The sequence below is a fragment of the Vanessa cardui genome, chromosome 27 (genome assembly GCF_905220365.1).
Source record: "Vanessa cardui chromosome 27, ilVanCard2.1, whole genome shotgun sequence".
Taxonomy (NCBI): domain Eukaryota; kingdom Metazoa; phylum Arthropoda; class Insecta; order Lepidoptera; family Nymphalidae; genus Vanessa; species Vanessa cardui.
The window spans coordinates 4,839,698-4,867,077 of record NC_061149.1 but is presented as its reverse complement, the minus strand read 5'-3'; the positions used below and the strand labels follow the sequence as shown (position 1 = coordinate 4,867,077).

Genomic DNA, 27,380 nt, shown 5'->3' with positions numbered 1-27,380 from the left:
CAGATTATTTCGCCAATGTCAAGTAGGATGGAGAAGACATGAATGAGATTCATCGGCAAAATATTTGATAGGATGATCATCGCTGTTTATCCCAAAGTCATGACTAACTGTCATAATTACATTCTCTTAGCGATCGAACGTTATATAATTTTTATTCTAATTCTAATATAATATGTGTCTAAAATACTTATATTGAATAAACACTTTAAAGTTTATTGATGTGGCACAGCAGTTTACGAAGAAACATTTCTTTTAATTTCTAAACGCCTAATTTACATATGTATACTATAATCTACAGACCTTAACAATAGCTAAATATATACTGATTACAATTCAGTTACATCAAGAATAAGTAATATATATCCTTTAATATGTTATAGCTTATATGTGTTACAGCATCGTCGACGACATAATAATATCTTGTGACATCACAATTGTACGGATTTATTTTAATCAAGACTGTCTGTCCGATTAACTGGGACTGTACCGCTTTCAATCTCCACTACACACAACCACAAACCATTAACAATCCATTATCACCACTGTGCATTGCTATATCGTATTTAATCCTTTTAGTTTTACTGATTATTCAAATATTTTGAATATAATATTATAACATATTGTGCCCCGAGTTGGGTGTAGGTTGGGTGGGGCTGATTCATTTTTCGCTCAGAGAATTTCAAATCAACAAATTGCATCCGACTGGGTCATGTTTTGTGCTGAGGTTATTTTTAAATTTGATTTATTAGTGTTTATTTAAATCTTGTGAAATTATGTTGTTTAAAGTTTAAAAAATGTTTAAATAAAAAGTACGAATGTTTAATTAATTAGTGAATCTATTTCTACCATTATGTCAAAATATTTGAATAATTAGTAGTATTACTTGTCATTTATGTAGATCGATCGAAAATAACAAAAATATACATAAGTAATAGTTCCTTCTATATTTTCATTTTGCGCTTTTATCTTGATGAAATATATAATAAAATAAAAAATAATAATTCATTAAACTATATTTGTGCTCTGTGTTAGTGAATAAAATAACTTACCTATCTACATAATAATAAAATAATAACTCATTAAATATATTTATATCATATTTAAAAGCAGTATTATTACGATTATATGTTTATATCAAAGCACATTAAATTTCCTACTTTATCAACAATGGTTATATCTTTTATATGATATATATTTTTTTAATTATTCATTTTACCTTTATAGTGAAAGCATTTCTTACAAATTGCATCGGCCCTGTCTTTTATAGATGGCGTTGATACCGCCTTGTCAATATCCGCCTTCGGTTCATCAGATTCAAACGGCCCTTCACTGAACTGTTGTATTAGTTTCTTTATATAACTACCCGGACCTTTAATAGTAAGCTTAGAATGATCATCGACTTTATCGTCAATGCTGTCATTATTTTCATTGTGATTATCACGCAAACTGCTTTGGAAATTTTCAAATGCTTGATTGATCCTATCGCCTATGTTCAGTTTTTCATCAGCAGCGTTGAAACGTACTTGATCTATTTTCTTCGAACCGGTAGGAGTTATTATTATTTCATTATTCTTCATATCTATCGATACAGTCGCCTCGTCTAGCTTCAGGTCTGATAGTGAGAGGTCAATGGACTTTGATCTGTATTGTCTGGAAGGCGTTGCAGGTACTTGTAGTTGGTTCATGTCTAAACTGCTATCGTTTTTAATCATCATACTGGATGTAGCTGGCGAAGTCGATAGGGAGGATTTTTCGCCAGGGCTTGATCCTGAAAGGATACTATTATTATTTTCCTTCGAAATTTAAATCCTTGTTCGGGAAGCATTGTATTGATATTAATAAGAGCTATTTCTTGTGCTTAAAATCAACCAATCACCGTTTATTTAAATTCATTACCTCAATATTTTGCTCCAATTGGCTCACTTTTCGGTCCTAAAATAAACCAATCAAATTAAATTCTAATACTACTAGTGACAGTGAATATCTACGAAACAAATATAATGTAATGAAATGAAAAATTAAATGAAATCAAATTATGAAGCAAGTACAATCAAATAAAATTTCTAAAGATAAGGTCAATTGATTAATTTAAAGAAACGCTTATAAACATTGATCATAGAATATTTATTGCTAAAATATATATAAAAAGTCCAAACTTAAATGGTACTTGAAGACGCGATCTTTTCTGTTTGTTTCATTTAAAAGCAATAATTTATAATTTTAAAAAATTTAAGTGTGACCTTATGAAAAAGAAGTATAAAAACTGGAAACATTAAATGATTCAAGAAAATCTACGATGCAATCTGAAGGACCAAAAACTACAATTTTTGTTACTAGCGACATATTTCAACCCATATCAGCTAGATAGTAAAGATAAATAATAATCCGTGATTTTTGTTCCAAAACTCGTCTTATTTCACAGGAAATCTCTGTAATACTATGCAATTCCACACTGTGTAAATCCTTCTTACACAGGAAATGTTGTCTGTGCATCATGCTATTCCACGTGATTAAATGTATGGGGCAGATAAACCAACATGCAGGTTCCCTAACAATGTTTACCTTTACCACCAAGCAAAAGATGAATTAAAAAAACATATGAAGAATAAAAAGCTGATGTATGCCAGGATTTGAGCATCACGGACCCAATCTGTGACTACATGTTCAGAATAACAAATTACCATTAGAAGCGTCATCCCTCTCCTCTTCCGAGCACTGAGGAAGCGACTGCTCCACCATGAGCCCCTGCACCATGTCCATATAGGAATCCAGAGAAAACTTCTTCCCGCACATGCGTATACCGCGGACCCGTCTACGCATTTCTATGAGGGAGTTAGTATAGCTTATGTAGTATAGGTTAGTATTGCAATATATATTTGAAATAAAAGCTGATTATAATAAGTGGTCTGTAGTTGTATTGTATCTCGAGGAAGACTTCCCAACTTTGCAGGACATATAGTAGACAAGTGCGTTCGAAAACCATATATCCTGTAAATTTGCCAGTATTAGGCTAAGACTTCCTCTACCTTTGATGAGAAGTTTACGAGTATATTCCACCACGCTGTTCAATACAGGTTGGATTCAAATGTGACAGAATTTCGTTAAAATTAGACATATGCAGGTTTCCTCACGATATTTTCCTTCATCGCCGAGTATGACATAAATTAAGCACATGAAAATTCAGTAGTGCTTACCCAGGATTAAACCTGCAATCATCGCTCACGGGCTATCTCTGTTCATCGGCGTTTCAAAACACACAAACAAACACTCACTGTCAAAATCTGATAAGACCAAACCGATTAGCCGTCGTGACGGCAAAGTTTAGATGCAGCACCAAAGCCTTTACGTGCTTTCACAAGCCTTTATGTCTTCTCACATTTATTACCCATCATATTATATAATATCTGTATTTTAAAACCGTAACTTTTTAAGAAATATGAACAATTTATAATATCATTAATCAAATTATTTTTGAGGATATATCTCCAATCCTTACACCTTCACTCATCAAGCAGATCATTTACACAAAGTACTTATTGGTAGACTAAATATTGAAGGCTGTATTAAGACCAGTGTTATAGGAGGAGTTAACCAATTGCATGCAAAGCCCTATCACCGACATATTAATAATGAAATGACTTAACGACCAAAAGTTAAGCAAATCATATTATACTCACCAGGGCTGTCTTTTGGTTCCATTTTCAACTGCGCAAAAGTTTGCGCACAAGACGAGAGTACTTGCTCGTAATCACAGATAGCGACATGGGTACCATTTACGATCTTCGGGCTCATTGGACTGTTGGCGAGAAGGAGGCTTGTTCCAAAAGTCGCGTTCAGTTCACGCGTTTCTGGAATATTTTTATGCCAATGGTTAAAGGTCGAGCATATGGGCCAATTGATGACATTGGCCCCGACATATCTTACATCGTGAATGCGCCACCATTCTTGGGAACTAAGATGTTATTTCCATTGTGCCTGTAGTTACACTTACTCATCCTTCAAACCGGAATGCAACAAGACTGAGTATTGTTGTTTATTGGTAGAATATTTAATGAGTGGGTGGTGGTGTACATGTTCTTCAATGTATGTAAAGTAAGAAAAAGTATATAAAGGAAAATTACCCTTCAATGAGATCCTTGGCTTTTTATGTATGACGATATTTCCATTTTCAGAACCGAACATGTCAACCAGTATTTCAGAAGCAACCTTCTTTATTTCATTCCAGTCATCTGCAAAAAGAAAATACTTAATTCGAAACACTAGTTTAACAATCAGCACATCTTTTACTGCAAGATTCTGCTGTCATTATACTAGCTTGATTTATGCTCATCATAATACTATTTATGATGACTTATCTTGCTGAGATGGCCCAGTGGTTAGAACGCGTGCATCTTAACCGATGATTGCGGGTTCAAACCCAGGCAAGCACCACTATATATATGTGCTTAATTTGTGTTTATAATTTATCTCGTGCTCGGCGGTGAATCAAAACATCGTGAGGAAACCTACATGTGTCTAATTTCATCGAAATTCTGCCACATGTACATTCCACCAACCGGCATTGGAACAGCTCTCCTCTCCTTAATGGAAGAGGAGGCCTTATCCCAGCAATGGGAAATTTACAAGCTGTTACTTTACTTATCTTGGTCTATTAAAAATTCAATGCTCATTTTAAGAAAACATTTGTAAATCAGGCATATTCCTCAATGTATTGATTGATTGACAATGAGATTATATTGATGATAAAAACATGGACTTAGTTTTGGTTTACAGGTATCCTGCCTAAATTTGCTCTAATTTATCACTGTTACATGACGATTCAAAAGTGCTTTTATGTTCCTACTTAATCGTATTGATATGAACCGCCAATATTAATCTATATTATCTATATTTAATATCATTATTGTGAAAGTAACTCTGTCTGTCTGTCGCCCACAGCTTCCCTCGCGTTTTAAGGTCTTGGTTGTCATGTGTCAAGCAAAAAAGTAGACTATGTCCTATGTTGGAGTTTATGTTTGCTTCATACCAAATTTCATCAAATTCGGTTCAGCGGTTTGGTCGTGAAAGACAGGCAGACAGAGTTACTTTCACATTTATAATATTAATATATCAAATGCTATAATCATATCAAAAAAACTAAACATATCTTACCAAGGATATCTTGATTGGTAGTCCTTTGAGATGTGACAGTGAATCTTATGACATAAACTCCTTTGAAGCATGCAGGCACTGCATGAATGTAACCTCGTCCGTTGAGCTTTTTGAGCAGGCGTTCGGTGAGGTTATTGTCGCCCTTGAGACGGAAGACCACCATTCCTGTACAATAAATATCATGGTAACAGAACTCTTCTTGCTGAGGAGCATTTTTTAAGCTATTGGTTAACGAACCACCTTATGGTCACAACCACTGTAAGTAATATTAATTATTTATTATCGCATTTTTATTTTGGGATAACCAACCTTGGGTACTAAGATGTTTATGTCCCTTGTGCCTTATACTGGCTCACTCACCCTTCAGACCGGAACACAACAATACTTCTTACTGTTTGGCGGTAGAATACCTGATAAGTGGATGGTACCTACCCAAAAAAAATTTCCTCAAATATTTAAAATTGACGCAGTGCTCAAAGTTTAATTAAGAAATATTTACCCTGATTTGAATATTTTATGTTTGTCTTCGTTTAACTCCATCTATCTAATCCAATAGAGATAACCTTTTTTTATTCGAAACATTTTTGAATGAGATTACGTTTTTAAATTCCTATTTTTCTTTTTATTGTTTGATAAATATTTAATCATTTAGTTACTTTCCGTCATCATTGAATCCAACAACTGTTAAATATATCAACATGAACACAGACAGATAGACAGTACATGTCCGTCTCGAAACGATCCAGTACGACGAAAATATTAAAGTAAAAAGTAAAATCACAGCAGTATAACTGTAGCTTACCTAAGTTTCTCGGCTGCGGTATATCAAAACGCTGATCAGCAAGAACTAATGCTTCAAACTTTTGGGCTAATCGGACGCTCTGAAATGCAAAGAAAGTACTTAAAATATGTATGAACACACTTTGTTTTAAAATCAAGATCGTTCTTTATCCCATCCTTTAATACCTCTTTAATTTAGTAACATAAACTATCAATATTTTGCTTAGATTAGTATAAAGACACAAAGTTCAAATGGTATTTAGGTACATTTCTAGATATGGACACTAAATGAGCAATAAAACGCATTATATGACATGCTGGTAAACCATACATTTTTTTCACGATTTTGATATTTCTTTTCAATTTCGGGGACTAAGGTGCTATGTTCCTTGTACCTTCAAAATCGAAACAACACGATTTTTAATAAATGTTTGACTTTAGAATGAGTGTGTGGTACCGACCAAGACCGGCTTGCAAAAAGCTCTACCACCAAGTAATTTCTAACAACAAGCTGTAAGTTTCGCAATGACGGGCTTAGGCCTTCTCTCTCTTAAAGGAGAAGGTTTTGAATATATTCCACCACGCTGTTCCAATGCGGGTTGATAGAATACACATGTGACATAATTTTTATGAAATTAGACACATGCAGGTTTCCTCACGATGTTTTCCTTCACCACCGAGCGATTATAAACAACAATAAAGCACATGAATATTCAGTGGTTGCCTGAATTTGAACCCGCAATCATTGGTTAAGACGCACGCGTTGTAACCACTGAGCCATCTCGGCTCAAATTTCTAACACTACGGTAATTTTTCTATAAAAAAATTTTAACATAGAAACCTCATCATACCTCACGAATATGTTTCTGCAAACCAACAACTCCATAATTTCTCAGGACAAACCAAAGTTTTAAAGCTCGGAACCGGCGACTCAGAGGGATTTGCCAATGCTGAAATAAGAGGAGAAACAAATTAGACAAGGTGAAATGTATGACTGAAGAAGCTGACACCCAAATACACGATGTGATTTGTTAGTAAAACCAAGTATTGATTTGTCTTGTTTATAGATTAATATTTGTCCTACAAAATTTGTTAGTCTAGATGTCTTATTAGATTGAAATTTAAAAGAAAATACTTGACAATATTTTACTCTTCAAATCAATTTTGTATAGCTTTTTGTCATGATGACAAATAACTTTAGTGTCAGCTATGATTAAGAAGCCATGAAAAAGACACGCTCAAGGTATTTGTGTACCAAGCCCACCACCATTCCAAGACACCTATACCAAAATAAATACACCTCCACCTATAACAATAAAACATACGAGCAACTCTTTCTTATCCGGATTCTCTAACTGTATATTCTCGGTAGATCCCTCAGAGATCTTATCGAATCCGTGTAATTTCGATTCTTCATCACTTTCATCATAAAGATCACCACTGGGGGGGTAACCTTCGTCACTTATTGTTAAGCTACCCTTACGTTTCCCGTGTTCTGTATCATCGATGCTTTCGAAATCAATCTTGGTTCTTGTATTTGCCTCTTCAGATCCTACCTATTGTATATTTAGAAATAATATATTAATTCTTAATTTATTTTCTTGTTTATCTTTACTGAACTTTGCTGCTTACACCAACAACAGTCTGTCAATTTTCCACATTAGGGCTAAGGCCTCCATTACCTTTGAGGAGAAGGTTTGTAGCATTCCAGGATGCTGCTCCAATGCGAGTTGATGGAATACATATCAGATACATGCAGGTTTCCTCACGATGTTTTTCCTTCACCGCCGAGCTCGATATTTATTATATATTAAGCATATGAATATTCAGTGGTGTTTGCCTGGGTTTGACCTGAAAACATCGGTTAAGATGTTTTTTTCTAACCACTGGGCCATCTCGGCTCTTCTTGATTGCTTATTTTGTTTTTTATTAATTTCTTAATTTGTACATTTCTGATTAAAATACGAATTTAATATTCAAAGTAAGACTTACCATATAATCGATTGCTTTTCCTGAAAATAAAATAAATCAGCTTATTATACGAAACAACATCGATTTAATCTAAATCTTACCTAAGCCCTTAAGAATTTCATGACAATTGTTTTACACGTAGCTATTAACTGATGCTTTATTCAAGAAACGCTTTACATCATACTAATAGAATTGTCTTGATATATATTTGATATATAATTATAGTTTTAATATAACATCTCCATAAATTTACAGAACAACATGCAAATCAATCATCCTCCTGCCCTTATTCCAATTTACTTGCGGTCAGTGCAGCATATCTCCTTTCATACTTCTCTGTCAGACGTCATCTCACAAGTAACATTCTTTCTAACAATATTGTCTTTCACCCTTAGCACTATCAACCCAAAATATAATATGTTTATAAAAATCTCTATCAGATTGAGTGGTTTGAAAGAGATGTCTAATTAAACAAAAATAAGTCCGACTGTTTGACAATAGATTAATTATATTTTTTTAATCCAAATTTGTTACTGGTGGTGTAACAATTGGGCCACATGGTATTAAGTTATCACCGCCCATAGCTATTGGTGCTGTTATAAATATTAACCATCATTTATATTAACCTTGGGAACTGAGATGTTATATCTCTTGTGCCTGTAACACTGGCACACCCTTCAAACACAAGAATGCTTGTCGGTAGAATATCTGGTAGATGGGTGATACCCAGACGGGTTTCCACAAAGACATTTCACCATGTGGTGTAAGTAGCAACACAAATCAATCAAATTAGATAAATTTACAATATTTACCAGAATTCTCGTGTCTTAGATAAATTGGGTTCACGTTGAACGTTCTGTGCAAAGCTGTGCTGTCTCTAACCCTGAAATTATAGCCATCATCATTAGAATTGGAATAATCACTACATAGTATAAAACAAAGCTTACCGCTGTCTGTCCCTATGTATGGATAGATCTATAAAATTACACAACGGAATTTGATGCGGTTTTTTTTCAAAAGATAGATTGATTTGAGAGGAAGGTTTTTGGATACAGTACGTGGGAAATATAGTAAAGAAGTACTGATCATTTTAGAAGTTTCTAATGTGATGTCGTAACATATTTTCTATGAAATCTTCAATAGACCTAGATTGTTAACTCAGAATTTCAGGAATCTCAAAATAGTCAGCTGGACTTGCTCATTGGCTAAATACTTTTAAACGAGATGTATACCGTTGATTATAGACTCACCACATCGCCGTACAATCAAAATTGACCATGAGCCATTTCGAAGGATTGAATGCAAACGAATCTGCCAATTCCACTCCATCAAGCCAGTGCCTGTTATAAAATTAAAATGTTAATAAATCATATGATACACTCCGTAGAGTCAAATATGTATAGTAGTTTGAGAAACGAGCTCCATGATAATAGATATCATAAGCAGTCGTGAATATGTAAGGATTTTGAATATGTAAGGGACAGTCGTTCAGGCAATTGATCAATCTTTGGTGGTTTTGTAAGCAATATTAAACATTCCTTTCATCGCCAATATCAACCTCAACATTAAGCTAAGATGTTATGCCCCTTGTGCCTGTAGTTACACTGGCTCACTCACCCTTCAAATTGGCACACAAAAATACTAGTTTTGCTGTTTGTCGGTTGAATATCTGATTAATAAGTGATCCAATTAAAAAAAATGCCCCCACTCACAAATGATTAATTGTTTAATTAAAACTTTATTTAATTTGAAAACGTAATAAATTGAACGCTGATATATCATAGTCAAAATTAACTCAACACTTTTCTAACAGTCAAATTATATTTATTACTTGTAAATACGTCTACCTATGTTATAAATTAAATTTGAATTGATCACATTAAAAATACTGGTCTCATTTCTGAGAGCGTTATTTTTCAGAAAACCTTCTTGAGTGTTGAAGCATTATTTGATGCACTATTCACCTGTATTCCGGGCAGATGAAACAGCTGCCAGCGTACGCAGCATCCACGTGCAGCCACGCGGAATGCTTCTCACAGACCTCGCCTATCTCCCGAAGGTTGTCGAACGCAACCGATCCGGTGGTACCCAAAGTGGCGCAAACCTGTAAAGGAAAATAAGATTAGATTTAGTGCCAATTCTGTATTATGTATACACGAGATTGCCCAGTGGTTAGTTAGGTTTTAACCGATGATTGCGGATTCAAACCGCAGCAAACACAACTGAATTTTCATGTGCTTAAATTGTATTTATAGTTCATCTCGTGCTCGGTGGTGGAGGAAAACATCGTGAGGAAACCTGCACGTGTCAAATTACAAAGAAATTCTGCCACACGTGTATCCACATCACCACACCACACCACACAACACCACATAATTGCATGTTATATTTCGGTAGAGAAGATTTTACTCTAGATGAAATATATATGTTAGTTAGATAGTTTGTCTTTCAGTTTAATCATGGAATAAAATATAACACATAAAATGAGAACGAAACAGTGAAAATAAATTACTATCGATCATTCAAGCTGTGCTTGTATTCTATAATTGTCTTTCTATAATATATTCTATAATACATATATGACTTCGTACGCGTTTGAATTTACCAAAGAAATTATTATTCGGTTTTTAATTCTATATTGGGTAGCTTTTGTGATATTAAGCTGTTGGTAGGATGCACCTCACGTGATAGCGGCATAGTGTGTAGACATTACAGCGTGACATTATTATTATTTTATATATAAATCTAAAATAAAAAAAATAGCCAATTTGTTATTACTTCAGCTATCTGCTAGTGAAAGCCCCATAATCGGTTCAGCCACTCCTGAGACTAGGCGAAATAATTACAAATTGTAAAAAGTGTTATTTTGCTATGTATATATAATTACATATGCATCTAGTAAGAAGCGGTTACATTAATATTAGATATAGATACCCCAATTATAATTAAAGATAAATATAATGATTTATTATTACAATACTATAATAAAATATTTCGGAAATTTTATATCTGTGTTCAAAGATTAAGCAAGATACGGCACAAAGCTGATTAACAGTAACATTTAATAGAATAGGTACATCTAGTCATCTTATACGCGATTAGCAAAGATTGTCGCTTAGTACATACTTAAATTAATAGCATCTTAAAGCGATCGTGCAAGTAATTATCGACTAATGAAGTTCCATATCATGAGTACGATGTGCATCTTAAGCTTTTCAACCGACTTCCAAACGGAGGAGGTTATCAATTCGTCTGTATTTTTTTTTTTTTTTTTTTATGTTTGTTACCTCATAACTTTTCACTGGGTGGACCGATTTTGATAATTTTTTTTTTGTTTGAAAGGTAGTGCTTCCCGTGGGGTCCCATTTTTTTTTTATTTTTTTCCGATGATGGTATCCATATGAAAACGACATAAGTCTTAAATTAGCATTATGTATATGCGCGACAAATAGGTGAATAACTGAAAATCACGTTAACCAATTTTGATAATTCTTTTTTTATTATAAAATATATACTTCAAGGGTAATTTGGTGAAAGTTTGGTAAGGTTCTGAGCACAGAATCCATGACAAATTAAGGGAACGGGAGGGAACGGAGCAATTCTGAGGAGCACGTTAGCAATACTCGGTCGAATCTTTTATTTATGGGTTACTTGGATACTTGAATCACCTTCCGGAACGTGGTTATGTTCATGTAATTGTCATAATCGAATATTATAATCAACTAGCGACCCGCCCCGACTTCTCACGGGTGCAATACTGATACTAAATATACTAAAGAATTTGTTTATTTACGACATCACATTGCAAACTTCTATAATTGTCAGTGTTTCTTTACTATATTGTTCATTTATTATATACACATACCTTCCCCTTGAATTACACTATCTATTAAAAAAAACCGCATCAAAATCCGTTGCGTAGTTTTAAAGATATAGGGACAGAGAAAGCGACTTTGTTTTATACTATGTATTGACGGAACTCCTAAACGGCTTACAGTTAGGGTGCGATTTGGGGCAGAATTTCTTTCTGTCTTTAATCAAATTTTGTGTATGTGATGTGATGTCATATGATGTACGAAATATAGTTGGTCTTTTTCAAGGTTTTTTTGCTGAGTTCGATTACAGCTCTTTCGAGGGATCCTTGTAGTTTACGCCGCGTGACGTATTATAGCCGCATTTTCGGAAGTCTATTTTTGCTTTATTCGCAAGTTTCCTTTGAAATTGTCCTCGAAGTAGTTTCTGACTCATATAAACGGAACGCTTAATCTATCCATATTTAAAAAAATTAGGTAGTCAACATCAGCTTCACTTAAAATCAAAAAATAAATAAAAATTTTAACAAAAAGAAAAACCGACTTCAAACAAAACACTATTTTAAAACAAATGAATATGCACGAAAAAGTAATAAAAATAATTGCGTATTCAACATATTTTTTAGAGTCTTCCTAAGTTAAATGAAATGAAAAATATTAGACTACTTAAAAGTCGATTAACGATTATATCATGTAGTTATAATTATTGGTATATTTGGAGTCGGTGTCAGCCAATAAAACCCTACAGTATATCTATCAAAAAACAATACGAGGATACTTTAACAAATATGTTTTTTACAAATTACCCTTTTACACAATAATATACTGGATCAATCAAGGGGCTCGTATCGCTTCTTTCTTTTGATTGTTGGGGCAAGGGCGCCGTGGCTGACACCGGCTCCAAATATACCAATAATTATAACTACATGATGTAATCGTTAATCGACTTTTAAGTCGTCTAATATTTTTCATTTCATTTAACTTAGGAAGACTCTAAAAAATATGTTGAATACGCAATTATTTTTATTACTTTTTCGTGCATATTCATTTGTTTTAAAATAGTGTTTTGTTTGAAGTCGGTTTTTCTTTTTGTTAAAATTTTTATTTATTTTTAAATAAAGAACATGACATGTATTTTTTTTTAATTTAAATAACGAACGCAAAGATTATATAGTTAAATAGATATTTTATAGACTATTAATCCTGCATTCTAAAATTAAAAATTAAAAAATGGTTGATTTTTCAAATTCAATGCTTTGTTTAATTAAGAATTATTAAATTAATAAGATAATATGATCGTTATTGCAAAGCTAAAATTTAATCTGACAAAAAGGTCAGTCAAGTTTAAGGGACTTGGTAAATGTTTCATTTTGACATTTACAAAATTTATTTGTAATTAATAAAAACTATATCTACGAGTAAACATATAGATACTAAAATTCGAGTTTCTGTTTGTATTATCAAAATAACCGCTTTTTACTCAATACTTATGTATGTATAGAAAGTACATATACCAAAATAACATTTTTTTTAAATCAATTGATAACCAAATCTGTCCTTTCAATGTCATGTGACACTTTGATATAGAACTTTTCTTGAGTTTTATATGCTGGTATTTGTACATTATTCACCAACAATACCAAATATTTATAGCTGTTATCGTTGAATGAGTACTAGTCGTATATACGAAAATGTTGTTTTAACAATCTCGAAAAAAAAAAATTATTTTTTTAGTTTTTGTTTCTGTTAAAAATTTAATTTAATTTGATTTTTTTATGGCAAAAAAAAACATATTTATTCTGCCAAAATATATTTTAGTTGCTTATTAGGCTAATCAACATTTCGAAATACTTGTTCAAACAAAGTTAAAAATCAAAAACCTTTATTCAAAATGGAAGTGTTTACACCTATTGATAGTCGAAAATCTAGCACCGGTTCGGAATATAATACCTCAGACCTGAGAAGAACCGGCGAAAGAAACTCAGCGGGATCTAATTTTTTTTTATAATATTAATTTACAATAGACAGTAATAAACATATTTTTGTTATTTGAGACAAAATAGAATACCCTAATAAAGCAATAAAAAATAATTTCTTAAACACTCCAATCGATTTCAATATCATTGAAATATCTAAGAATATATTAAAACAATTTGAACAAACTTTCCCCTGGGCTTCATTATAAAATAATAACACAAATTGCAATATCCAGTGTATTTTTAAACAGCATCTGTTTTACTCTCGGGGACCAATTTGTTTGAGATTATAAACAAGTGCCTTGGGAGATTTGACGTTGAGATGGCGTCTCGTTTATGGAACACTGAATTAATTATTGTATTTCTAGGTAATTAGTTCCAATCTGTCTGGCTAGGTAATACCTACTTATGATATCATACATCAGACTATATAGTCTAATATTGATATGTAGTATTGTTGTATTTTTTTGTGAGTTAGCCAGTGTAACTAATGGTCATAACATTTTCAATAGGTTGGTGGTATGTTAGCGATGTAAGGATTTTTTTTTTACGATGGCAAAGTCTATGGTACCACTTACTATTAGGTGGCTGATTTGACGACATATGCCAAAAAAATTAGCTCAGTGATGTTTCGATTAATATTAATTTAAATAATTGTATTTCACTAACATGACTTTGTATTTTTTAAATGTTAAAGAAGAGTAACTACTGAGTTTCTTGCCGGTTCGTCTCGGTGGAATCTACTTTCCGAACCGGAGGTCACTTCACTTAATTGTAAAATGACGATTCAAAAGTGCTTGTAAAAGCGTACTTGAATAAAGTTTATTTTGATTTGGTTTGATTTTTTGACTTGCTTAACTTAGTATAAAGCCTTACCAAATCATCATCCGATTTCATACTTATAGTGGATATAAGTGTCTTCTCTAAATTATAATAAATAGGTTACTAAATGTGATGGAGGTGATGAGCATCACGTCATGACGGCATCTCTCATGATAATATGTCATGCACAGCTAAACCCAGCTATGCGTCACATGTTATCATATGGAGAGTATATTTGTATTTATGCACACACACATACACGAATACATACTCCATACCTCCACAACCAGAATTAGTTCAGAACTTTATTTGTTCAGATCATACTGGTCGGATACGCGGACGATTTTCATAAACAGATTTGCGAATCAAACGGGTGATTAAATCTAAGAAATAATCTGCAACTATATTTAATAGTCCAAATAGGCTAATTATTTAATACTTGCGACCCAACCCTGCTACTAAATATTCTACTGAATTTTTCTTGTTTCTTAACTATATCGTCCATGTATATACAAAAACCTTCCTCTCGAATCACTCTATCTATTTAAAAAACCACGTCATACATACATACATAGGGACAGACAGCGGTAAGTGACGTTGTTTTGTAGTATGTAATGATAACCTAACTATCAATTACTTACCCAAAACGGCACCAGTCCCTTTGCCTTGTCGTTGAGGATGGCTTCTTCAAGCTTCGCGCCACGCATGCATTGATTTTCATCAGACTCGATGTAACGCATCCTTACCAGACCTAAACAAAATAATTTTCTGAATCATACTACTAAGAATTATGAAAACTTTTTTGAGGAAGAGCAATCTTAAAACTAAATGATATGCTTGTATTTTTATGTTTCTTTTTTCATTAAAATTGGAGAATTAAGTTTACAATTCATTTCTTTTCTGACGGATCAAAACATCGTTAGAAAAGCCTTACATTTCAGGTAATATTCTGTCACATGTGTAACCAGCTTGCATTGAAGCAAGAGCAATGAACTCTATACCTTCTGTTTCCGACATGGGCTTTGACCAATGATAGCGATATACGATGTAAAGTATGTTTCTATAAAACTATGTCTACATAGCTTTAATCCTATGTTTCTGAATTATGTGAATGAATGAATGACTGTGTAAATTAATTACTGTCACTCGTCGAAAATTATGGACCAGTTACCGAACCCTTGCTGCTTTTGCTGCTGCAGGGCTGCTGAGCTAAGACCTCCTCCCTCTTTGAGAAGAAGTTTTGGAACATATACCACTACGCTGTTCCAATGCGGATTGGTGGAATGCACATGGCTCTTACTTCATTTCAAATTATACTCACCAATTAGACCAGCCTTTTCGACTGAAGAATGGGCTTGATCAGAACAGTAACATATCAAATGTCCCAGAAGCTCCGAAGATTGCAGATCAGGGTTCAGACTCGCTAGCTCCATGAGGGCTCGGGTTCTTGCAGCCAGCAAGCTCACCAATGTTGCTTCGCTGGCCGTTGTCTATATTAGAGCAAGTTTATATGATGTTTAAAAGTACACAATAAGATTATTAGGCTACATCTATTAACAGTGGCTTAATTATTGATTTTTCCATCCCTGTGGCACGAGGTAATTAAGACCTCGTTTAAAACTATTTTGATAACGATACAGGGCTTATTAGACCACGTAGCGTTTAAGAAATTAAAAGCCGATGTGGTGTGATCGAATTTTATTTCTTCAGTGCGGTACGTAGTTTTACGTTTACGTGTCAGGCACAAAAAAAGGAAGACAATGTTCTTTCTCGAAGTTCAAATTTGCTTCATACCAAATTTCATCAAAATCAGCTCAGCGGTTTGGTCGTGAAAGAAAAACAGACAGACAGAGAGACAGAGTTACTTTCACATTAATGATATTAATAATATAGAATTAATATATTAGTCAAAGTATCCCACATTTAACATAAAAGAAACATTTGGAACATTGAGTTGATTTGGTCGTGAAAGAAAAACAGACAGACAGAGAGACAGAGTTACTTTCACATTAATGATATTAATAATATAGAATTAATATATTAGTCAAAGTATCCCACATTTAACATAAAAGAAACATTTGGAACATTGAGTTGATTTGGAACATATTCCACCAGTTCCAATGCTGGTTGTTGGAATACACATGTGGCAGAATTTCTATGAAATTTGTCACATACAGGTTTCCTAACGATGTTTTCCTTCACCGCTGAGCACGAGGTGAATTATAAAGACAAAATAAGCCAAATACTTAATATTTTTTAATTTTCAAATTTAGAACTCTAAAATCTGTACCTACCAAATCATCACTTAATTCCATATTTATCAAATACATAGATATAGAATATGAAATATATATCAAATAGATAGATAGATATCAAAACTTACTTGAATTACTCCACCTCCAGGGCTATCGTTCTTCTCGTTCAGAAAACATTCGGGAAGACCCAGCAGCTTGCCGAGCCAGTTCATAGCAATGGTCTCCAGTTCCGTGCCAGCTGGAGATGACGCCTGAATTTGTCCAAAATTAAATTAATATTATACAGAAAAATATTTATAATTTGATATATAGTAAGTATATCGAGATAAAATATTTGCTCAAAAACAGCAACAACCTGTAAATTTCCCACTGATGGGCTAAGGCTTTTTCTCTTTGTGACGTTTTGAAACATTTTCCACCACGCTGTTCCAACACGGGTTGGGGTAATGCACATGTGGCAGAAATTCTATTAAATTAGACACATGCAGGTTTCTTCACGATGTTTTCCTTCACCGCCGAGCACGAGATGAATTATACACACAAATTTTGCTCATGAATATTCAGTGGTTCATGGGTTAAGAAGCACGCGTTCTAACCACTGAGCCATCTCGGCTCTTGGTTCCCAATTTTTGCTCATTTATGATATTTATGTCATGAGATATTTATGTCGCACTAAATCATCATCATAAAAATTAACTTACCCAAGTAAAACACAGAACATTTAACGCACTAGATAACATTTCTCCCATTATGGAGGGGTAGGAGGTCAGCGCCGGGAAGTACGCATGCATGTGGGGACTCTGCCAGTGGACGATCTATTAATGAGATAACAGTTAATTAATAATAATTCAATTATATTAATCGCGAAGAATTTAAAAATAGAATGACATTTTGTTTGTTTTTTTTTTTTTAATTTTATAATAGCAAAGGAAAGAAAAATATAATGAGAAAAACAGCCAATAATTTTTTGGCTTCATTTCTTGTAGTGTTTCCTTTAATGGTAATATCTCTATACTGAATAAAAGTTTGGAGGATACCTGTTCTTTATGAATAGCAAAATCTTGACAGCAAAACTATAAGTGTTTAAACTATGTTTACCCCTGGCATAATATGATCTTCTACATCCTTGAATATATCGTCCCATTTCTCAGGCAGCTGCGGTGCTTCAGTGGGCAGGCGCTTGTGGAGGTATCCTGGTTGGACTCCGGGATACACGCGGTGATCTCTGATGTTTTCGAGATAATCTGCTATGTAATCCACCATTTCTTTTGCTGTAACAAATTATTTTAAATATAGAACATGCCTACGTTAAAGATTATATTTTATTATTTTTTGTGTGTGTGTTTTTCTTTAGTGTTAACTTCTTATAGCGAAGATGAGAATGTGAGTTACGCGAGTGGATAGAGTAAGGATTGAGTACAGTAAAGAAAGTTTAAAAGTGGCCGATAAGTTATATGACAGCAGAAGCTGGCTTCTGACATGGTATGGGCATGTTATGAGGAGGAATGAGGAGCTTTTTGTGAGGAAGGTCTTGAGCATGGATGTGGATTGATACAGAGGTAGCGGACGACCAATGAAACGATGGATAGAATGATTGAAAGTTAATATGGCTGGAAAGAATGTTACTTATGACATGACGTCAGAAATATAAGTTTGGAAGAAGAAGACATGCTGCGCCGACACCAAATAAAATTAGTATAAGGAGAATGATGACGATAAAACATTCTTGTCTTTTTGAAGGCTATTTGCTATTGTTACTTTTGTATGCTTCATATAATCATTATAAAGACTTCAGAGTTTATATATACTGCCAGTATTACATTTCGTCATAATTTTCTCTCGTGATCTGCGATGAGTTGCGAGTTTCTTTTACAATGAATATACTGTCTACGCGTGAATAAAAATAAAATGTTACGATCAAATAAGGACATGTTTATTACGCTGATAAATCCCTAACGCAAACATTCTCCCCTTTAGAAACTGCATTAAAAAAAGCTAGGTGCAACAAGTACGTTTGTAACGAAGGGTTTTTGAGCGGTTAGCAGTAAATAAGACTTGGTGGTCAATCGTCGCTTTCCATAGATATTGACAACGTTAGAAGTACCAACTATTTTTTTGTAAATTAACTCACCGGTGATATGTGTGATATAATCGAATTCACTAGGTAATTTAGCATGCATCAATAGCTTAATAATTGATTTAAAAATTTGAAAGGCCGATCTTAACACTTGGACTATTGTCGTCCCGACTCCAAACACATTTGAATTTAAACAAGTTTATAAGGGGAAGTTAAACAAGTTTGTAAAAGGAAAAAATAAATTTTAATGATTCCTGAATTTATTGACGCATTGCTGCAATTCCCTAATTCGAAAGATTATTATATATTATTATATATTACAGCTTTTACACATATAAGCTTATCCTGATTGACTGAATCATCATCGCCGAACGTAACTATTAAAATTAAGAAAATAGAACTTGGTGAAGAATCCCACGAAGGAGAGAATTTTTCAAATTGTACGCCTAAGGGGTTAAGTAGGGTTTGAAACTTTGTATAGAAGTCCATCAAAACGTAGGACGTAATATTTTAAATTTATATGTAAAAATATTTAACTTCCACGCGAACAAACCCACGAGCAATATAAAAAAATATAATGTCGAGTCTCTCTTATTCTATTTTTTAAAACTTAATGTCTATTTATTATCAGATTGTTTTTTAAATTATGTTTGCTAGCTCTCCATAGTTCCATAGTTTTAAAAAACATGTCCAAAACTAAAATTTCTAATATAGACCAAGCATTCAATCTTCACTCTCAACAATAAAACAACAGATATCCAGACAGGAAGTTAATGATAATTATAATTTAAATCACGTCTCTCTAAATGAAATGTTTCTAAGTCTATGGCAAATTCAATCAGGTTGTACTCTACAAATCTAATTGCAGACTTACAGACGAATGAAACAATGCCGTACGCGATCTCGGTGAATCACAAAGAACAGAGATAGTAAGAAAAAAGTCCATTGATTTAAATTTTAATTACTTTTAAAAGAACTCATTTCAAATTAAGAACAAAGTCTTTTAAACTGACTCAGAAAGGAGCAACCACATGAATGATATTTACTATGTAAGTTATGTAACATTTTCAACAGCGAAATATCATTGATTGATGAAATCTCAGAAACTTCAAGTGTCATATAGGTGTACAAACTTGCTTTCTTTCCGGTGGGTTCCCTATAGGGTGTAGACTTTAGCTAAGAATCCTTTCTTATACTTCGGTTTACGAAACTACGTAAATAACGTATAACGTTGATTAAGAGTTTGTCTTTTGTGAACTTCGTTCGTATAGTAGGCGCAGGTTCAAGTAAAGTAAAGTAAAGTAACAGCCTGTAAATTTCCCACTGCTGAGATAAGGCCTCCTCTTCCATTAAGGAGAGGGTTTGGAACATATTCCACCACGCTGTTCCAATGCGGGTTGGTGGAATGCACATGTGGCAGAATTTCGATGAAATTAGACACATGCAGGTTTCCTCACGATGTTTTCCTTCACCGCCGAGCACGAGATGAATTATAAACACAAATTAAGCACATATATATATATATATATATATATATATATATATATATATATATATATATACATATAGCGGTGCTTGCCTGGGCTTGAACCCGCAATCATCGGTTAAGATGCACGCGTTCTAACCACTGGGCCATCTCAGCTCTAAGGTTCAAGTAGTATTTATATATTCATCAAAATAGTTGGACAAACAGCTGAGAATAAGATAAAGAACAGTTTTGTACCTTCCTATATATAGATAAATTTATGTTTAATTAGAATTCTAATAAATAAATTTATAAAGAAATGTCTCAAAATTCAACGATAACTACTGACTGATGGGCATGAGCCTTAATACTACACTACAGTACTTAAAACTTACCAAAGGCGTATTTAAAATTTAAAAAAAAAATCTTGACTAAATTTTTAATTTCGATTTTACGTATCGGCATAATGATTAATATCTTGGCTATCACTTTTCAAATTTAGAACATATGTTCTAAAAGATAGATTATCTATGGAAATCGCATTAAACTATTTATCATTTAAAAAAGTACTGTATTGATACCAGACAGAGTTGAATCCAAATCCTTCATTGAACATGTAATCCTAATGACACAGCAATTCAACACAACGAAGAGAGATCAAACCTAGATCTCATTTAAACTAAACTTCTTTTGAAAAATCCACCGAATCAGGATTTCAAGCCAAGACTTCTTATTTATTTTTTTATTTGTTTATTTGACAACACCAACAAGTAGTACAATAAAAATATAAAGTCATAATACGTAAATGGGTATTTGCCTACTTTTTTTACAGGTGTTCTAAGATTACTTGGAAATTATAATATAAGTCAATATTGTAAAAAGTTAAGTGATAAAATAAAACATTATAGAATTAGTAAAAATAAAGAGAAAATCGGATACAGTATTAATACGGTTTCAGGTCAAAATTTTAAAAATAAATTAAATAAATTAAATTAAGTAAAATTATCGGTTGTGAGTTTAAATACATTGTAAGAGATTGTAAAATGTCATAATCAAAATCAAAATAGAAAGAAAGTTTGAATTATACATCGGAAGGTGTTATCAACAGTAACAGCCTGTAAATTACCCACTGCTGGGCTAAAGCCTTTTCGAGGAGAACGTTTCCCACTGTTCCAATTCGGCTATCCTTCATATATAATCATTATAAAGACTTCAGAGTTTATATAGATATACTGCCAGTATTACATTTCGTCATCATTTTCTATCGTTGCGAAAGTTGCGAGTTTCTTATAAAATAAACCTAATGTCTATGCGTAAATAAAAATAAAATTTAACGATCAAATAAGGACATGTTTATTACGCTGATAAATCCCTTACGCAAACATTCTCCCCTTTAGAAACTGCATTAAAAAAGCTAGGTGCAACAAGTACGTTTGAAACGAAGGGTTTTTGAGCGGTTAGCAGTAAATAAGACTTGGTGGTCAATCGTCGCTTTCCATAGATATTGACAACGTTAGAAGTACCAACTATTATTTTTTATAAATTAACTCACCGGTGATATGTGTGATATAAATTTACGAAATTCGAATTCACTAGGTAATTTAGCATGCATCAATAGCTTAATAATTGATTTAAAAATTTGAAGGGCCGATCTTAACACTTGGACTATTGTCGTCCCGACTCCAAACACATTTGAATTTAAACAAGTTTATAAGGGGAAGTTAAACAAGTTTGTAAAAGGAAAAAATAAATTTTAATGATTCCTGAATTTATTGACGCATTGCTGCAATTCCCTAATTCGAAAGATTATTATATATTATTATATATTAGAGCTTATATATATATAAGCTTATCCTGATTGACTGAATCATCATCGCCGAACGTAACTATTAAAATTAAGAAAATAGAACTTGGTGAATAGAATTGCAGATACCCACTAAGGAGAGAATTTTTCAAATTGTACGCCTAAGGGGTTAAGTAGGGTTTGAAACTTTGTATAGAAGTCCATCGAAACGTAGGACGTAATATTTTAAATTAATCTGTCAAAATATTTAACTTCCACGCGAATAACGGCTAGTTTTTCATATAAAAAAAAATATAATGTCGAGTCTCTCTTATTCTATTTTTTAAAACTTAATGATTATTTAGTATAAGCTAATATTTTTCTATTTTTAATTTTGTTTGCTAGCTCTCCATAGTTTAAAAAGACATGTCCAAAACAATATTTTTTTCAAGAATTCCTCATAATCTCTGATATAGACCTAGTATTCAACTACACTCTCAACAATTAAAAAACAGATTTTCAGAGAGGAAGTTGATGATAATTATAAATTAAATCACGTCTCTCTAAATGAAATGTTTCTAAGTCTATGGCAAATTCAATCAGGTTGTACTCTACAAATCTAATTGCAGACTTACAGACGAATGAAACAATGCCGTACGCGATCTCGGTGAATCACAAAGAACAGAGATAGTAAGAAAAAAGTCCATTGATTTAAATTTTAATTACTTTTAAAAGAACTCATTTCAAATTAAGAACAAAGTCTTTTAAACTGATTAAAAAAGGAGCAACCACATGAATGATATTTACTATGTAACATTTCCAACAGCGAAATATCATTCATTGATGAAATCTCAGAAACTTTAAGTTTATATAGGTGTACAAATTGCTTGCTTTTATCTGATGCCACCAGAAAAAAGCAAGCAAGTAGCGAAAATCTACACCCTATAGGGTGTAGATTTTCGCTAAGAATTCTTTCTTATAGGTACTTCGGTTTGCGAAACTGTACGTAAATAACGTAAAACGTTGATTGAAAGTTTGTCTTTTAGAAACTTCGTTCGTATAGTAGGCGCAGGTTCAAGTAGTATTTATATATTCATCAAAATAGTTGGACAAACAGATGACAATGAGATAAAGAACAGTTTTGTACCTTTCTATATATAAATAAACTTATATTTAATCAGAATTCTAATCGATAAAATTATAAAAAAATGTCTCAAAATTCAACGATAACTACTGACTGATGGGCATGAGCCTTAATACTACACTACAGTACTTAAAACTTACCAAAGGCGTATTTAGAATTTAAAAAAAAATCTTGACTAAATTTTTAATTTCGATTTTACGTATCGGCACAATGATTAATATCTTGGCTTTCACTTTTCAAATTTAGAACATATGTTCTAAAAGATAGATTATCTATGGAAATCGCATTAAACTATTTATCATTAAAAAAAGTACTGTATTGATACCAGACAGAGTTGAATCCAAATCCTTCATTGAACATGTAATCCTAATGACACAGCAATTCAACACAACGAAGAGAGATCAAACCTAGATCTCATTTAAACTAAACTTCTTTTGAAAAATCCACCGAATCAGGATTTCAAGCCAAGACTTCTTATTTATTTTTTTATTTGTTTATTTGACAACACCAACAAGTAGTACAATAAAAATATAAAGTCATAATACGTAAATGGCTACTTTTTTACAGGTGTTCTAAGATTATTTGGAAATTATAATATAAGTCAATATTGTAAAAAGTTAAGTGATAAAATAAAACATTATAGAATTAATAAAAATAAAGGGACAATCGGATACAGTATTAATACGGTTTCAGGTCAAAATTTTAAAAATTAATTAAATTAAGCAAAATTATCGGTTGTGAGTTTAAATACATTGTAAGAGATTGTAAAATGTCATAATCAATATAGAAAGAAAGTTTGAATTATACATCGGAAGGTGTTATCAACAATAACAGCCTGTAAATTACCCACTGCTGGGCTAAAGCCTTTTCGAGGAGAACGTTTCCCACTGTTCCAATTCGGCTTGGAGGAATACACACGAGGCAAGTTTTCCTTCACCACTGAATTATAAACACAAATAAAGCACATGAATATTCAGTGGTGTATGGGTTTGAACCCGCAATCATCGGGTGAGATGCACGCGTTCTAACTATGCCATCTTGGCTCATACATTCGTTTACAGCCCTGTTTAAATAAATAAAAACACTAAAGACAGACAAATCTGTCTGAACAAACGCTTCATTGATTGTTCATAGAACGCAATTTATAAGTTAATATTGTGTATATTGATCAATCGTTCAATCGTTTACTGTATCCCCCTAAGCCTTTTTATGGGGGGCGTTTATTTGCGTTTACGAGAATACAAATCCTTATTTGTTTCGAAACAATATTGAGCTTTATTCTCTTGTGACGTAAATTTATATATTGTAATAAGATAACCATTGTGCAAACCCATTTGATCGGCCCCGATTAAACGGTGAGTGAGCCAGTGTAACTACAGGCACAGGGGACACAACATCTTATTTCCTAAGGTGGCGCATTGGTGATTAATGGAATGATAATTCTTACAGCGCTATTGTCAATGAGCGGTGGTGACCACTTACCATCAGGTACATATGCTCCGCCAACCAATAGCATAAAAAAATATATTTTGGTCTTATTGGTACCCTAAGTCACCTTGCCATTGACGCTGTGTGTTTTGATTTGATTGATTGTGATAACTTCTTATGGGAGGGTAAACCTCTTCGTTATATATTAATAAGGGTTACATCAATGAAATATTTTAAGTTAATTTGTAAATATGTTCATATTTTCTACGCGAGCAAAGATGCGGGTATAAGCTAGTAAAATACATATTATTAACAATTAGCGGTTTTATTAATGAATGACCTTTTTTTACATTATCATCGTACAACATACATAAAATTTAAGATATAACCCAGTGGCGGATTTAACTATAATAGGCTATAGGCTCCAGCCTAGGGCGGCAGATTTAGAGGGGCGACAAATTTAGCCCAAATCTGTTATTATCTTACAGAAATAAAAAGACTTATAACTATATGTATACACATTACGTCCGTCTAACTGGTCACTACATAGCGCGATGGAAAAATAATCTAGTAACTGACATAAATATCACCTAGTTCACAAACGTACTAATAACAGGAAAAAAGCCGATGCAATGAGGACGATAGAACACAAACCATAAAGTTGCAATTTCAGAATACATGTAATCAATATGATTGTGAACTAAACTAACGTATATAATATAATTTTAAAACTCAGTAGGGGCGTCAGAAATTGAATAGCCTACTAGCCTACTGGCGGCAAATTTGTAAATCCGCCACTGATATAACTTAAGCTTTTCTGAAGTTAAACAATTGAATGTGCATCTTAAATTAGCTTGCGTTATTATTTCCATTGGGCGACACTGCCAATGCTGGGTGTAAAGGCCTCCTGTAAAGACCTCGACCTAGGACACCATTCATATCGAGAAATAACCAATTAGATTATGAACATACAAATTAACATTTACGATTGAATTATAACAAGAATTCCATACTGATTGTACATTAAATATATGCTGTTTAGATAATTATCTTGTAATTTCATAAAACTGCATTATTCGTACGTCGCCTGAATATAGATGAAGTGTTTATTGACACAAGGCTGAAATATTGTTTTTTTATAATTATAGACTCAGGTCGTTAGGAAAGTTGACAACCTTTGTTATGTTAATTCCTCGTTTGATATTCTTTCGACTTATGTATGATTTTCATATACGACATATCATGAAAATTTAAGTCTATAATTAGTAATAAGTACTTGGTTGTAGGGCTTTGTGCAAGCCCGCCTGGGTAGGTACCACCCACTCATCAGATATTCTACTGCTAAACTATGCAATATTGTAGTGTTCCGGTTTGAAGGGTGAGTGAGCCAGTGTAACTACAAGCACAAGTGACAAGCATCTTAGTTCCCAAGGTTGGTGGCACATTGACGATGTAAGGAATAGTTAATATTTCTTACAGTGTCATTGTCTATGGGTGATGGTGACCACCATTGGCGGGTTGCTAGTATTATAAATTAAGGTTTATGAAAAAGTTTTATATCGTATCAATAGTAAATGATAAACCGTTAGCTTAGGTTTATTCATTTTACCCAAGCAAAGCAGACACAAGTCCCACAAAAAAAAAGTTACATGAATGAACGAAACTGAACGAAAATTCACACAGAGATAGATTCTAGTCTAAAAAAGCATATATATACATTTTATCTATAAACTCCTGTTCTCAAAAGCAAATTCGTAGGAGGAAGTTAATGTATGTGCTATATGTGTTAACTCTATATATATGTTAGCTATGTTTAAATATAAATCTGAATATATAGCATTTATTTACCTTTTACACGAAATTCTTTGTGATCCATGATGCGCTCGTATTCTTCTAAATTTATTCTGGAACAAAAAGATATATTTAGAACCACTAGAAATATGTATATATACATACATTATATTGTAGTTAATAATGTATATTCATTTATCAAAGCTGTACATATATCTTTATAAGGCATGGCTTGTCCGATACATTCAGAACGTACAAAGATGGTATTTATTCGCAAATTCGAGAACAATATATCCCATCAAAAACATAAATGTAAAATGCAAGCCAAGTACAATATTAAGATATAAGCCCTGGTTGTTGACTCCAGTGACAAAAGAAGTGAGATCTAAATGTGTGCCAAGTACAATGGCCAGTCCTGAATGTATTAATAACTACATAAAACATAATTTATTTCCATATCTTAGGACAATATATTGTAGCCTAAGGTCTGACTTGGCTAGTTCTCATATACTTAGGCTTTGACACGCTGCCGCGTGTCTACATTGTGGCAAACTTATGGGGCCCCCTTCATATGTCCAGAGCCTCCAACAGGTAAATAACTGCCCTGTGTTTATCCAATAAGTAACTTATCAGTTATTATAAATCAAAGTAAAAATCATTCATTCAATATAGAAGACCTACTTTTAAATGTTGACTGTGAAATTGAACAACGATTCGGAAAAGAAAATACCCTGACCTGAACAACCGGTGAAAGACACTCAGAATTTGCTCACTGAATACTGTTACCGAAATCATCTAGAGCTACATAATTCTTAGCAAAAGATTACAGTAGCATGCCTGGGCATGTACAAAAAAACAGCTATTTTTGTATCATTAATTTTTGAAAAAGAGTAGCTATTGAGTTTCTTGTCAGTTCTTCTGAGTA

General features: G+C 33.0%; 1 protein-coding gene across 3 annotated transcripts; it reads right to left on the bottom strand.

Annotated features, from left to right (window-relative positions):
* Positions 1-1,136: 1,136 nt before the first annotated feature.
* On the bottom strand, positions 1,137-26,564 carry LOC124541037 (histidine decarboxylase). Of its 3 annotated transcripts, none has more exons than XM_047118824.1 (18): positions 26,513-26,564; positions 17,866-18,038; positions 17,469-17,582; positions 16,896-17,018; positions 15,834-16,002; positions 15,154-15,263; positions 9,867-10,006; positions 9,153-9,242; positions 8,715-8,785; positions 7,924-7,943; positions 7,257-7,487; positions 6,783-6,881; positions 5,954-6,032; positions 5,152-5,316; positions 4,122-4,229; positions 3,678-3,848; positions 2,682-2,822; positions 1,137-1,768 (listed from the first exon to the last, which is right to left on the bottom strand). In XM_047118824.1, the coding sequence occupies exons 1-18, from the start codon at positions 26,538-26,540 to the stop codon at positions 1,200-1,202; spliced, it is 2,601 nt and encodes an 866-aa protein (XP_046974780.1). In that variant the 5' UTR covers positions 26,541-26,564; the 3' UTR covers positions 1,137-1,199. The 3 variants fall into 3 exon arrangements, with proteins under 3 accessions (XP_046974780.1, XP_046974781.1, XP_046974782.1); XM_047118826.1 differs by lacking the exon at positions 2,682-2,822 and adding an exon at positions 1,897-1,932 and having other exon boundaries at positions 1,681-1,768; XM_047118825.1 differs by lacking the exon at positions 7,257-7,487.
* Between the last annotated feature and the right edge of the window lie 816 nt (positions 26,565-27,380).

What these genes read in the sequence shown, in the direction of transcription:
- LOC124541037 (XM_047118824.1), bottom strand. Translation starts at nt 26,540, where the DNA reads ATGGATCACAAAGAATTTCGTGTAAAAG. An exon ending in TACCAATCAAGATATCCTTG is followed by an intron (nt 4,230 to 5,151) that starts GTAAGATATGTT and finishes TTCTTTTTGCAG; the next exon opens with ATGACTGGAATGAAATAAAG. An exon ending in GAGGGATGACGCTTCTAATG is followed by an intron (nt 1,769 to 2,681) that starts GTAATTTGTTAT and finishes GTATCCTTTCAG; the next exon opens with GATCAAGCCCTGGCGAAAAA.